General features: G+C 42.0%; 1 protein-coding gene across 1 annotated transcript; it reads right to left on the minus strand.

Moving 5' to 3' along the window:
• Positions 1 to 1,969: 1,969 nt before the first annotated feature.
• Positions 1,970 to 11,210, minus strand: STOML3 (stomatin like 3). Its single transcript, XM_013948330.2, has 7 exons — positions 11,159 to 11,210; positions 7,618 to 7,721; positions 6,684 to 6,756; positions 5,357 to 5,439; positions 3,673 to 3,876; positions 2,877 to 3,011; positions 1,970 to 2,724 (listed from the first exon to the last, which is right to left on the minus strand). Exons 1-7 carry the CDS (start codon positions 11,208 to 11,210, stop codon positions 2,524 to 2,526), a joined length of 852 nt encoding a protein of 283 aa, XP_013803784.1. The 3' UTR covers positions 1,970 to 2,523.
• Between the last annotated feature and the right edge of the window lie 2,164 nt (positions 11,211 to 13,374).

Raw genomic sequence — 13,374 nt, forward strand, 5'->3', positions numbered from 1 at the left:
GGTGGAACAGGTTACCATCCTCAGAACCTCACACCACTGTCTTTCTGCTAGTGGCTTCTGAGTCCACAAATTTGCCACCTGGACTGCTTGTGTTATACTTCAGTTAAAATAAGATAGGTCTGTGCCAGCAATATCAGGATTGATAGGTCAAAGTTAATCTGGCAATCTGATGACCCTACTGGACAGGAGGGGACAGTGGTGGGCCATCTGTGGATGAGACACTAGGCAACATCTACCAGAACAGCCAAAACACAAGAGCCTGCAGATTCATTTGCAAGCAGCCCATCAGCGTGTCCAAAATGTGAGCTGGCCAGGATCAAGAGTAGTCAGAATGGCTTCACCAAGGGGAAATCATGCTTAACCAATCTGATAGCCTTCTATGATGGAATGACTGGCTGGGTAGTTGAGGGGAGAGCAGTGGATGGTGTCTGCCTTGACTTCAGCAAGGCTTTTGACACTGTCTCCCATAACATCCTCATAGGGATGCTCAGGAAGTGGGCTAGATGAGTGGACAGTGAGGTGGATTGAGAAGTGGCTGAATGGCAGAGCTCAGAGGGCTGTGATCAGTGGTGCAGAGTCTAGTTGGAGGCCTGTAGCTAGTGGTGTCCCCCAGGGGTCAGTACTGGGTCTAGTCTTGTTCAACTTCTTCATCAATGACCTGGATGAAGGGACAGAGTGCACCCTCAGCAAGTTTTCTGACGATGCAAAACTGGGAGGAGTGGCTGATACCCCAGAGGGCTGTGCTGCCATTCAGAGAGACCTGGACAGGCTGGAGAGGTGGGCAGAGAGGAACCTCATGAAGTTCAACAAAGGCAAGTGCAGGGTCCTGCACCTAGGGAGGAATAACCCCATGCACCAGTACAGGTTGGGGGTTGACCTGCTGGAAAGCAGCTCTGCCGAGAAGGACCTGGGAGTGCTGGTGGACACCAAGTTAAGCATGAGGCAGCAATGTGCCCTTGTGGCCAAGAAGGCCAATGGTATGCTGGGGTGCATCAGGAAGAGTGTTGCCAGCAGGTCGAGGGAGGTGATCCTCCCCCTCTACTCAGCCCTGGTGAGGCCACATCTGGAGTACTGCATCCAGTTCTGGGCTCCCCAGTACAAGAGGGATGTGGCACTACTGGAACAAGTCCAGCGAAGGGCCACAAAGATGATTAGGGGACTGGAGCATCTCTCTTATGAGGAAAGGCTGAGAGAGCTGGACCTGTTCAGCCTGGAGAAGACTGAGAGGGGATCTTATTAACATGTACAAGTATCTTAAGGGAGGGTGTCAAGAGGATGGGACTAGACTCTTTTCAGTGGTGCCCAGTGACAGGATGCAAGGCAATGGGCACAAACTGAAACACAGACAGTTCCATCTGAACATGAGGAAAAACTTCTTCACTGTGAGGGTGACAGAGCACGGGAAGAGGTTGCCCAGAGAGGTTGTGGAGTCTCCTTCTCTGCAGATATTCAAAACCTGCCTGGATGTGATCCTGTGCAATGTGCTCTAGGTGACCCTGCTTGAGCAGGGGGGGTTAGACTAGATGATCTCCAGAGGTCCCTTCCAACCTCAACCATTCTGTGATTCTGTGATTCTGTGATTTTTGAAGGCTGTGAACTCAGATATCACCAGCATCCCCTACTCAACTGCCAGGGATGGCACAGATGAAGGGTGGGGAAGACTCATACTATCAAAACCTGTAACACTATTTTATGACATCTGCAAGGGAGGATAAGAAACCTCCTGTGGGGGGAAAGAAAGATACTTAATTTAATATAGGGCAATTCAATTCCCTCAAAGTTGGCTCAGCTTTCAAAAGTTTAAGAAATGTGGCTGTAATACACAGACATATATTCTCTTCCTTTTATTACAGAGTTGATTGATAGAAATTTCAGTGATATGCCAAAGAGCATATAAATCAAAGTCTTGATTCTTATAATATTTTTACACAAGCAAAACTCCATTGAAGCCAGTAAAGCAACTGTTATTTATTACTTTTATAAGATAAATAATTGGCTGTTCCAGTCACATACAAATTATCCAGTAATTCTATTAGTAGTTCTGGAAGAATATCTTTAAGGTTAGGGGACAAATCCTTCTTTCCACTCCATAGGGCTCAAGTTCAGCGGTGGCATCTGACCTTTTTCCTGTGTGGAGTAGGTTGATGAGCTAATCAAGAGCTCTTAGGTTCTTGTTAAGAGACAAATCACCAAATTATTACTGCGCTCACAAATCTGTAAAATGGGGTGAAAACATCATTAAAATTTCATGTTAGGTCCAACATGCCTTTTACATAGTCTGCCATTTCACCTGGAGATAAGTCCGAGCTGAAACTGCTTGATGTCTCAGTTTTGCAACTTTCTGTGCTCAAATACAGTGTCCTGACGTGAGAGCTATGTGTGGCTATAACTGAACTATTTTTACTCTTTTTTGATACAGAGGATCAAAGCATGCAATCTTATTTAATTCTGGTATCCTGGAACCTCTTGTTCCTGAGAAACCTTTGAAATCTCTCTGCACAAGGAATTACAGTAGAACAGTGCCTATCCCCCTCTATTTTTCTGCCCCAAGCCCTCAAGCATATTTATAGGGAGAGGGAAGACAATGGTGGAATTATTCTCTGCTGCCAGCGTAGTTAATGTTTGCAGGTAGCGCAGCTGAAGACCTGCTGGAGACTCGGTCAGCACCATGGAGGCCTGCTTGAGGGCTTTAGAAGCATTCATTTCTCCTTCTGCTGCCACAACCTGGAGAGTAAGAGAAATGGAAATGACACCGTGACACTCAACAGAGGGGAAAAGACATCTTTAGGATGGGGAGAAAATAAATATGCACTTGGATGCCTAACACAAAAATACAGGACATTGCAGCCGGGGTTGAACATTGCTGTGGGCCTCACCTTAGCTCTTGCCTCTCGTGCGGCCTCTGCTTCAGCTGCCATTGCCCTCTGCATCGCCACAGGAATCCTGACATCTTTGATTTCCACACGAGCCACTTTGATCCCCCATGGCTCCGTGGCGCTGTCGAGGATAGTCTTAGAGACAAACAAACAATCCAACAGTAGCAGTGACAGCAGAAAGAAAAACATGTGATTTACCCTGCCTCTTAGATGGAAATGTGGAGTGCAAATCTACACAACAGAAAGACGGAGCACTCCTGCGGCACGAACATCAGAGGCGGTGTGAGTATGGCAGATACTACAGCCCTGTTCCTTATGAAACTTCTGTTGGGTGACGTCGGTATCTGAAACCGGGAAGGGGTAACTGAAGTTTTTCCCATAACTAGGAAATTTATAAAGGCCCCCTCCTGTGTGGCTTCTCTAATGCCAGTTTAAACTCCAATCAAGGGTCAGCTCAAGGCAGAGCTTCCTACAAACAGTAGACTTCTCACTCATCACTCATGCTGAAGAGCTTGCAACAATCTCGGTGCAAAGACTGCTTATACTGTTTTATTCAATTCGCTGGTTAAGTTCAAAATCTTCATTGCTTTTTGACAGGAAATAACTCTTCTACAAGAGTCTGGGGAAATATCTTTACAATAATTCTTTCCTACTTTAAGCAATGAGATATATAATTGAAAAGACATAAAGATGACTTTTGCTATCACTGTTAAAGAAAAAAGAGAGATCACTTCTAAGATCCTGGCCCCCAGAACAAATCTCCATGCCTGTCAGTAGTCTCAAGAGCTAAATTTACCTGGATATTGTGTGCAATCTCTTCACGACCTGCCAAGAGCTGAGCCAAGCTCTTTGTACCCAGAACATTTCTCAAGGTTGTCTGTGCCAAGAGGAAGGTAGCTGAATGGACATCAGTGACGTTAGCGACAGCACTGACAGCACTGTGAATCTTGTAGTACACCACCCCATCAACTTGGGTAGTAACAGCATCTTTTGTGAGAATCTGTGTTGGAGAAATGTACAGAATTAGAAAAGGATCCAACAACCCCTGCTACAGAAGGGGAATAATTTGTTTCCTTTAGTGAGGAAAAAGCCTCAATAATTCAAAGAAACTAAGAATTTCTTTGGGGTTCTTTATCATTCCCCTGAGAAATAACTTCATGGAAGTTATCCTGCATCACAGACAGTGTAAACCAGCGCAAAATGTCGTACATAACCTTTAAACAGCTATTTCAGTAATGAGTGAATCTCATAACCTGCATGAGGGTTTTTTTGCAATAATAAATGACAGCTATCCTACTCCTTTGTTGTAGAAAGGGCTCTTGCTGTTTTTATACATTGCATGTAGTTCAGAAGATCTGTGCTACTTTCTCTAAACAACATATTTATAAGAAACATTAGCAAATAAAAAAAAGTGAAAAGGGAAATGAAATGAAATTGTGAGAAAGAAACCCTGAAAAATACATAAATATTCATAAATAAACTGCATCATCTTTTGCCAGTGCAAGTAGAGGCAAGTTCCCTGTGGCTCTGCAGGCATCTGGCCTTGCTGGAGCACTGATGATGCTCCACTGCAGCATCTTTTGCCTGCAATTAGGTGCTTTGCAGAAACCCTGGCTAAGTGCCCAAGTACTTTTACCGCCTTCCCCTCTGCCTTCCATTTTGAGGGTGCCACATGCACCCCTACAAACCACATTATTAGCTTCTCTAAGAAAAAGGCTGTTTGTGATTATGGAAAGACAACAGTACAAGAAACCATTCCTGGAGAACACAACAAAGAGCCCAGGGGCCAAGGGATCTTGGGGGCCAATGCTTTACCACTCTGCTCTTCTCTTTGCTTAAGGAAGGGGACAGCAAGGCCAATTCCCTGAGCAGAAAACATTGCACCATACTGGGGTTGGAGCCTCATGCTCAGTAACTGATTCTTCAGATTAAATTCTTTGGTCAATTTTTTTCAACAAAATGCTTAAAGATAAGCCTCTACATTCTTATTAGGATAAGAGCTTTGTAGAGGATTGTCTGCAAATTACTTTAACTTTAAGATGATTTATTACATATATGTAATTTGCTTTTAAGACACATATAGAGTGTATAAGCCTACAAGCAGTGATTATAACTTCAGTGAAGGCTTTTCTGAATGGTGAGTTGCCAGATCCAATTTTATTGGAACATTAATTTCTGAATATCTTACATTAGTTTATTACTTCATCTCCATGTGTGGAATAATAATACAATTAGGAATTTTTGCAGTTCTAACCTGGCCTTCTTTATGTTTTATCTCACAGTCCTGAATGTCAGCATGAGGAGGCTGACATCATTGCTGGGCCTGTAATGATTTTTTGAAGTCAGAAGATACAGCAAATAAGCTAAATTCAATATGGGTGCACAACTGCAAGAATATAAAATGCTTACATTATTCTTGATCACGCCAGAAATCAGTTCTGTGTTTTATTTGTTCTAAATGACTGCTAGAGAATAGTTACCTCTTGTGGAGGAATTTTACAGGTAACAGTTCTGAGATCAACCTTGATAAAAATATCTGTACAAGGAAGTATCAGGATCAAACCTGAAAAATAAGAATAAATAAGATAAAATGCTTGCTTCTGAAAGCTAATTCAAGAGCCAGCTATCCTGGTATGTACAGAACAAACATACAGAAACATTCACAAGGTATGGGAATGGGCCAGGGAGCCATGCTCTGCTTTATTACTACAGCTGTCCTTTCTGCTGTAGGAGATAACAACAGCAAGATTTTGAATTTTCAAGTAACAGAAGGAAGTGCAGACATCTGCAAATAATGTGAATTTACTTCAGCTTAATGGCCTAGAGCTCCAGCCTCAGAATGTACAGATTGAGGTTCAGTTCTCAAATCTGCCGTCTAACTTTCGGTAAAAATTACTAAAGTGCCTTTGTTCAGTTTCCCCTCTTCAGACCATAAGCCATTTACAGCATAATATGTGTGTCCCCAGAAAAGACACCTCTCAGGTCCAGATTCATCCACCACCTGTAGGTCTTCACATCAGGAAAATTGTCCTAGGTCTGAATTGTCCTGTGAAGGAGTCCCCACTTTCTCCATTCACTGGAGAGGGAGACTTGACATGACTATGTTTCTAATCTAGGCACCTTACTTAAGTGCCCAGAGCCAGGCAGAATAGCTCTGCCCTGCCCTACCTCCTCTTTGGACCATGTGGCCCATGAGGAAGGAGAGTATCGCTTTTTCTTCTCACTTGAACTTCCAGTTTGCACAGTTTCACTGAGCAGGGGTGGTAACCGCACCAATGCAAATACCTCATGTTACTGGGTTTGTCTGTAATTGTAATTTGTAACCTGATCCTAGGCAAATGCTACAAGTTCTGGGTAGATGCGGAGTGTAGGAATGTCCCTGCCCTTGAAACATTTACTATTTTCAGGGCAGAAGGCAGCTAAAGAGTAGACAAAACAAGCGGTGTTGGAATTGAGGTACAGAGAGAGCAGCCATGGTCACTCAGGAAAAGTCTGTGGCAGAATTAAAGACTGTATTTAAACCTTCTAGGTCCCACTTCAGCATAGCCATATCTGGTATCAAGGTTCTCCAAGTTTTTTGCTGTGTTGTGTGGTGACAAGTGGATGGCATCATCATTTAACCAGGAAAACAAACAGCACAGCCACAGGCTTGTAGGTAAAGGAATTACAGCAGCGAGGCCATGCTATGAAGGTTTTCATGGACGTTTGCAATTCTCTGTGTGGTTGCGATGTATCTTAATAAAATAAGTGCATCTTAACAGAATAAAAAACAGCGCATCTTAATAGAATAAAACTGCTTGCATTCACCTGGTCCTTTTGCTTTCTTAGACAGTATGCGTCCCAGCCGAAATACAACAGCACGCTCATATTCTTTGATGACCTAGGAAAATATTTTAAAATTAGAATTTAATAACTAATTCTATTCTTGCTCTCTGGCCTGACTTTTTTTAAAATCTTTGAGATTCTAAACGTGAAAATAAATACAACTAATAAAAAAGAAGCAAAAAATCTGGAAGTCTAAAAATTTTATGCCTTCTCCTCACGTCATCCTTTGCTGGGAAAAGTCAAGCCCTGGCCTTGCAAATAGCTTACAAGCCAGACTAAATATGCAAGAATTGCCACTGATCTAATGGAGCTACCCATGGCTTTGCTTCAAAGCCAGTACTAAACTCAGAGGAGCTGTAGGCAGAGTAAAATATTTCTCACATCAGATAATCTACCCAACTACTTCAGTTAGTGTATGAGGACTCTTCATGGCCTGGCATTCAGGACAATCACCCTAGAAGGTCAGCTGTAAAAAATTGCTTTAAATTAATCATATTATACCCATGTGTTGCAAAGACTGTAGCCTTAAGTTGAATAGTCCCTGAAGGCAGGGACTGGCTCCTGTTTTCATCAGTACCCATGTTTGTTTATCACTATTGCTGGCAGCATCAAATCAGTGTTCTCTAGAAAAATTTGTAGATTTAGTCAGCCAGTGTTGTTGTAAAGCAGGGAAGTCTAACTGATAATGGAAGCTGAGATGAGAAGAAATTAAACATCTAAGTTGTGGTGATACAAAAAGTCTGTGGAAGAACTTGGAGCTCTTTGTCTCAAATACACAACTTTGCTGTAAGATCTTATGGTTTCCAGAAAACGAATGTGAAGTACTTCCTTTTAACAAAATAAATAAATCAATACATGTAAGTTACCATGATGATTATAGAGCTTTCTTTATGTGCTCCAAATCCCTATAGCTTACCTTGATACAGGTCCAGATGGAAATAGGAAAGGTAATAAGCACCAACAGGAAAGAAAGGGAAACCAGGATCCAGCCACAGATACCAATTCCTTCCCGCCTGTCAGCTACAGAAGAGTAAGTAAGAAAAACAATGAACGCAAATTTTGAGATGAATTATGTGAGGGACATAGATCTAGCCCGCTGCAATAATGAGAGACTGCGAAGTCCAAAGGCTCAGTCCTGCCTTCCTGCACGCACTAAAAGCCATAAAGCACTGAAACAAACATCCAGACAGACATCCCTTCTGCACAAAAGGTTAAAAGGTTCAAAAAGTACATTTTGCCACAGGAAAGGAAGAGGAAAAGTGAAAGGCATTGCCAAGACTGGGGGATATGAAGGAGAAATAAATCATCAAGTGAAATATCCATGGACGTGAATCATTGTCAGTATATCAGGGCTGGGTCAAAAGATTTGGTACAGTACTAAGCAGGAAATACAGAAAATGAGAGGAACTCCTGCTATCTTTAGATGGAAGTTTTGAGGCAAACCAATGGACCAGTTCATCCATTGGAAGACAAGCTTCTAAATCAGTGCTTATCAAAATGCACACTCATGCCTCAGCTAGTCCTTTCACCATGTTCAAACTCTTCTCATCCCAAAATATTAATTGTTTTATTTTAGTGTCTGGAGCGAAAGCAGTGCTGAGTTCTTCAAGTACTAAAAGTTTAGGAGGGTCTTTTGTAGGGGAAAGGGGATCAAAGAGTTGCCATTCAAAAAGAGAAGAGCAGCTGGAGCTGCTGAAGACCCCATGGAAGAGATCTGGAAAAGGGTGAAACAGGACAGTACTGACACAAGGACAGAGTGCTGAAAGGCAAAAAAAAAAAAAAAAAAAAAAAAGGTCTTGAATCAGTAGAGCAGCGATGAGAAAAGCAAAGGAAGCAAGGGAGCTGCTGGGCTAGCCTTGAGGACAGGCTGGCTGCAAGGTTTGAGCCAGAGGAGGGTTTTTGCAGGCTTGACCTTCAGCAGAACGGAAGCTGAATGCAGATGCCCATGCCCCACGCCTTCCCTCTGAGCCTCAGTAAAGGCAGGAGAAAAGGATGAAGGCTCAGAGGCCTCCTTGGAGAACGGGCAATGTTCAGTAACGCCTATGCTAGTCTTGTGCTAGTGTGCTGTGCAAAGCACATGTGGGGAAGCCTGACATTATTTTCATGGGAGCTCCCATACAAGACTGTTTCCTTTCTTACTTCTGCTTTTCTTACAAACAAAGCAAAACCAAAATCAATCCCCATGTTGATGCAAAAATTTTCAGTGGTTTTGGATATGTTACTTCAGAAAAATAGGAATTTCTGACATTATAGAAAATTCATATATAGATAGAAATGGATAAATAAAAAGGATGAAGCACTTCTCTTTAAAGTTTTTGAGAAACACTTGTCACCCTGTGAAACAGCATGAAGATATCTGTTCTGTAAGGCATATGCTAAGGGGAGAGTCCCCTGGAGCATACTAGCAGAGCTGGACTGACTGGTTTGTCAGGGTACACTGGCAGTCTGGGAAGATGAGACACAAAATACCCCTTCTCCAGCTCTTTCCCCTCAGTTAACTTTGTGCCTACCTGCACTGTTAGCTCTGGCAGTAAAGTCATGTTAACTACAAACAAGGATGCTGCAACAGAGTCCTTTGCACCTTGCAGTTTTTCCCTTCGTACCTCTGAGGTTCCCACTACACTTTTAATCACTCACATGTAAATAAGCTTCTGTCCAATAGAGCCAAGTTTCAGGCCTTCCTATGAATGTTTTCCACGAGAGCTGGGTGCGCCATTGCTGCACTATGAGTCTGGCTTTCATTCTGACTCTTTCCAACAAACAATAATTTGAAGTCTGTGGTTCTCCAATGAGGTATCATCAACCCTTCTGCAATTGCTCGCAGAAATGATTTGAGCAGATCACTTGAGTGAATTACCATGCAACCTTAAGGCTGTGTATTTGAAGACAAGACTTAAGATTCAGTGCGCAAACATAACACTTTCACAGCTATTTGTTTGCCACCCTGATCTTCACTAGTGATGGGTTAGGCTGCAGCAGGTACCTGAATTACAGCAGGTACAAGCAGTTGAGTGTCTCTTAATCAGTGGAAAGAGATCAAGGAAATTCATGGAATGAGCATCATTCATAATTGTTAGTCCAAAGCTTGGAGAAATAGTAATCATGAGGGGTTTTGTTCATCAGGACACAATGTTCTGTGCTCTCTATTTCACCTAAACAATTAGCATACAGAAAAACACTTGAAGGTCTTTTTCTGCAGTGCCAGACTGGTCATGAAGAAACCACCCAGATCATCCGCAGTAGTTTTGGATTCCTGTGTTTGGATTCCTTCTGCGAAGATCCCTGATAGGAATGACACTACTCTGGGAAAAAAATACACATCCAAAACTTGGCAAAGAACAACTGAATCACTCTCCATAGGAACTGTCCTAGACATCCATGTCAGCACTGAAAACTTCGATTCCAGTGAGAAAAGCAGAATATGAAAATACACCTTCTAAATAGTGAAGTCAGGCCTAGGTCTCCAAAACCCACCACAAATGTTCTCTGGTTAGCCCCAAAGTTTCACACCATTTACCACAAAACAAATGGAAGAGTCTAGAAAAACACAATAGGGAAGAATAAGGATCAGTCACAACCCAACATATCAGTGACCTGCTTTGCCATACTTGCATATGAATTATGATAGTCACAACCACCAAAATCCTCACTTGGGTCTACAGCCCATAGCAAACCAAGAGCTGCAATATACTACAAAATGTTAGAGCTCCTCAATAAACAATTGCAGAAAAGCTCCAGAACACTTGTAAGATTCACTTTGGTATTTCTTGATACACTCAACCAATAAAATGATAACGTGGGTGCCAAACTCAAAAAGCAAATGAAAAGCTTGTGTCCAAGTTGTCCTCTGAAGATTATAAAGAAATGTGGGTGGAAATGTCCCTTTTCTCCCACAGTAACAGAGATGGAATAGCCTCAGCCTTATCTACGATCTGCTTTCTACAAGCAACCAGATCAATCCTGCAAAGACTCATGCTTGTCCCACTCCATTCTTATGGCCAAACACAATGGTGACAACAGCAAATGCTGCCTGTAAAACCTTTTGCTTGGTATCAGTTTGTTTGCTTGAAGGGAACACCATGTCTTAATCACACAAGTCCAAACAAAAGAAGTGTCTTTTGGGGAGACTGAAAAATTCTTCTATCATCCTTCAACCACTCATGCTTTTCCCTTTCCACCCGCCCCTACGTATCTATGGCCCAGGGGCTGAACTAGCCACTCTAATCCCTGGAGGTCATTTTGCCAGAAGGTAAATGCTGAAGCATGCTGTCAGGGCAGTATGAGATAATTTGTTGCATCACTGACAGGTTTCAGATTTTCATGTTCAGTCTATAAGAGATACCTACGATGAAGCCCTGGGTTCAAATATACTTTGGTTGGTTGGTTTTGTTCTTTTATAATCATTAGGAAAAAAAAACAAACAAAATGGGGAAAAAAAAAAGGCCACCAAAGCTTACCAATTAAATGCTCTGTGCTGCTTTTCTTGGGTGTCTCTCTCTTGGGATCCATCTTATTCTGGGAAGGTCTGATCCCCTCACAGACGAGACAGCAGCATACCTTCAAACAGTACGGCACTCACGCACAGGGCTGAAGAGAGAAGCATGGTGACAGAAAAAATCCCTGCTTGCACGACAGCTCTCTGGGATTTAGTTACCCTGGTGAGGAGGGGATGTTTACAAAAACAAAGTCTCGCAGATCATGGTTGTCTCTGATGTAACTCCACGGTCTTCTGTGGCCTCCAGCTGGGGATGAACTTGGCCCAGTTAGTTTCATCCATGACAATATCCAAGCTGGAAATTATTTCTATGCATCTTGGTAGCATCTGTCACCAGAGAGAAATTTTTAAAAAAGAGAGAAAGAAAATAAAACCAGAGGGAAAAGATTGAGTACTGTCCCTCTGCTTTGCACTTCCTAATATGATGGAGTTTAGTTATAGTTCAGATCCCAAACACTTAAAACATAAATAATCCTCCAGGGTGAAGTCTCCATGCTGCACAGGATAACTCACAAGCCGCTTTTAAATATTTTACATTGCAATAGGACTTAAAGACCCACCAAGCTGAGCCCTGTCATGCTAAATAATCTAAAAACACTGGAAGCATTTCAGCTCCAAAGTCTTCAAATTTTCCCAGAAATACGAACATTCTTCAGCTTTCAAAGGTCTTTTCTTTCAACACTGACATCAAATCCACTAAAATTAAAGCACTAACATTTCAGACTAAGTCATTTATGAAAGTCACAGCAGGGGAGAGCAGCCTTCTCAAAAGACACAAAACTATTGCATGTTATTTGAGGAAAAAAAAGAGAGGTGATTTTTCATATGTAATTTACAACTTTGATATATAGCGGCCTTAACAATATGGTTATATTTTCTGTGGGCATTCATCACCTAGAGTGTCCTGGAAGATCTGGATCCAGCTTCATTTCACTCAAGTCTCCATCCACCTCAGTAATCATATTGGTCCCAGATGAATCATTCAAAGCTGACTGCTCCCCACAGGATCCTCTTCTCAGCTTTACAAAGGGAGGAAACTAAACCATTGAACAGATGCTTTAAATCACAATGAAAGCCACAAGCAGCTTGCAAAACTGGAGTTCATGTGTTGATCTCAGTATCTTCCCTAACATGTCACAATGTCCATTTAAACTTATCTTTTGCATTTTTCTAATTATTTGGCGTCTCATGCTTAGCTGTAAAGTTCAAACCCTTTCCTGACACATGCTTACTAATAGGGCAACCTGGGTGAACACTTAGAAGAAAAACGTGCTTTTGAGTATCTCCAGAAGTGAAAACATAACTTTTAAAACTACCCCAATTTTTTATTTTCTGGTTTTAGAGCAATCTGTTTTACTGAAAATCATTTCATTTATTACAAGCCATTTGAATGCTACAGTCTACACAGTTGCTTACACCATCATATAGATGAGCAAAACATATTAAAATATCTAACAGAAATAATTGCTCCCCTGCTGTTTATTGAGAATTCCCTAAGGTGCTTGTAAATACACCCCTTGAAGAGCAAATGGTGCAAATGGTGTTTTTCTTTTATCTCCAGGAACACAGAAAAAGTCATACAAGTGTTAATTTCAGCTACAATTTTATTTCCTTTTTATTCCAAAAATTTGAAGTCAAAGGCAGCGCAATGTCAATCCATTCTCCCAAGGATATGCTGGAGTATGTGGATAACACAGTCACTAGCTCTCACATCTTCAAGTGCCATAAAACACACTGAGAAGAAAATACATGAGCACTCAGGGCCAAAGCACAGTCTACAGGCTGCAAGTTGACAGCCTGGTACAGCTCTGTGGCACAGAGTAGTACCACAAAGAAAACCAGAATCCAAAGCCACTTTAGCAGGGCTTATTGGCTTGGGTGCAACGCTAGATGAATGTGGTTCTGCAGCCACCTGCCTGTGGTATTGCATGGACCTGTGCACTGTGCCAATATGGCTGAAGCCTACAACTAAAAAAAAAAAAAAAGACTCAAGTAAGGCATGATGATCAGGTGCTACCTGTAAGCAGCATACAGGCAGACATTGAACTTTCTCTGCACCAATCACCCCAAATTTCCAAAATGTGACAATCTCTTCACAATCTCCCTCAGATTCCATTTGCTACTACCAATTATCCCATCGCTCAGTTGAAGAGATCTAATCCTATAGACCAAGCATGA

This window comes from Apteryx mantelli, chromosome 1, assembly GCF_036417845.1.
Source record: "Apteryx mantelli isolate bAptMan1 chromosome 1, bAptMan1.hap1, whole genome shotgun sequence".
NCBI lineage: Eukaryota > Metazoa > Chordata > Aves > Apterygiformes > Apterygidae > Apteryx > Apteryx mantelli.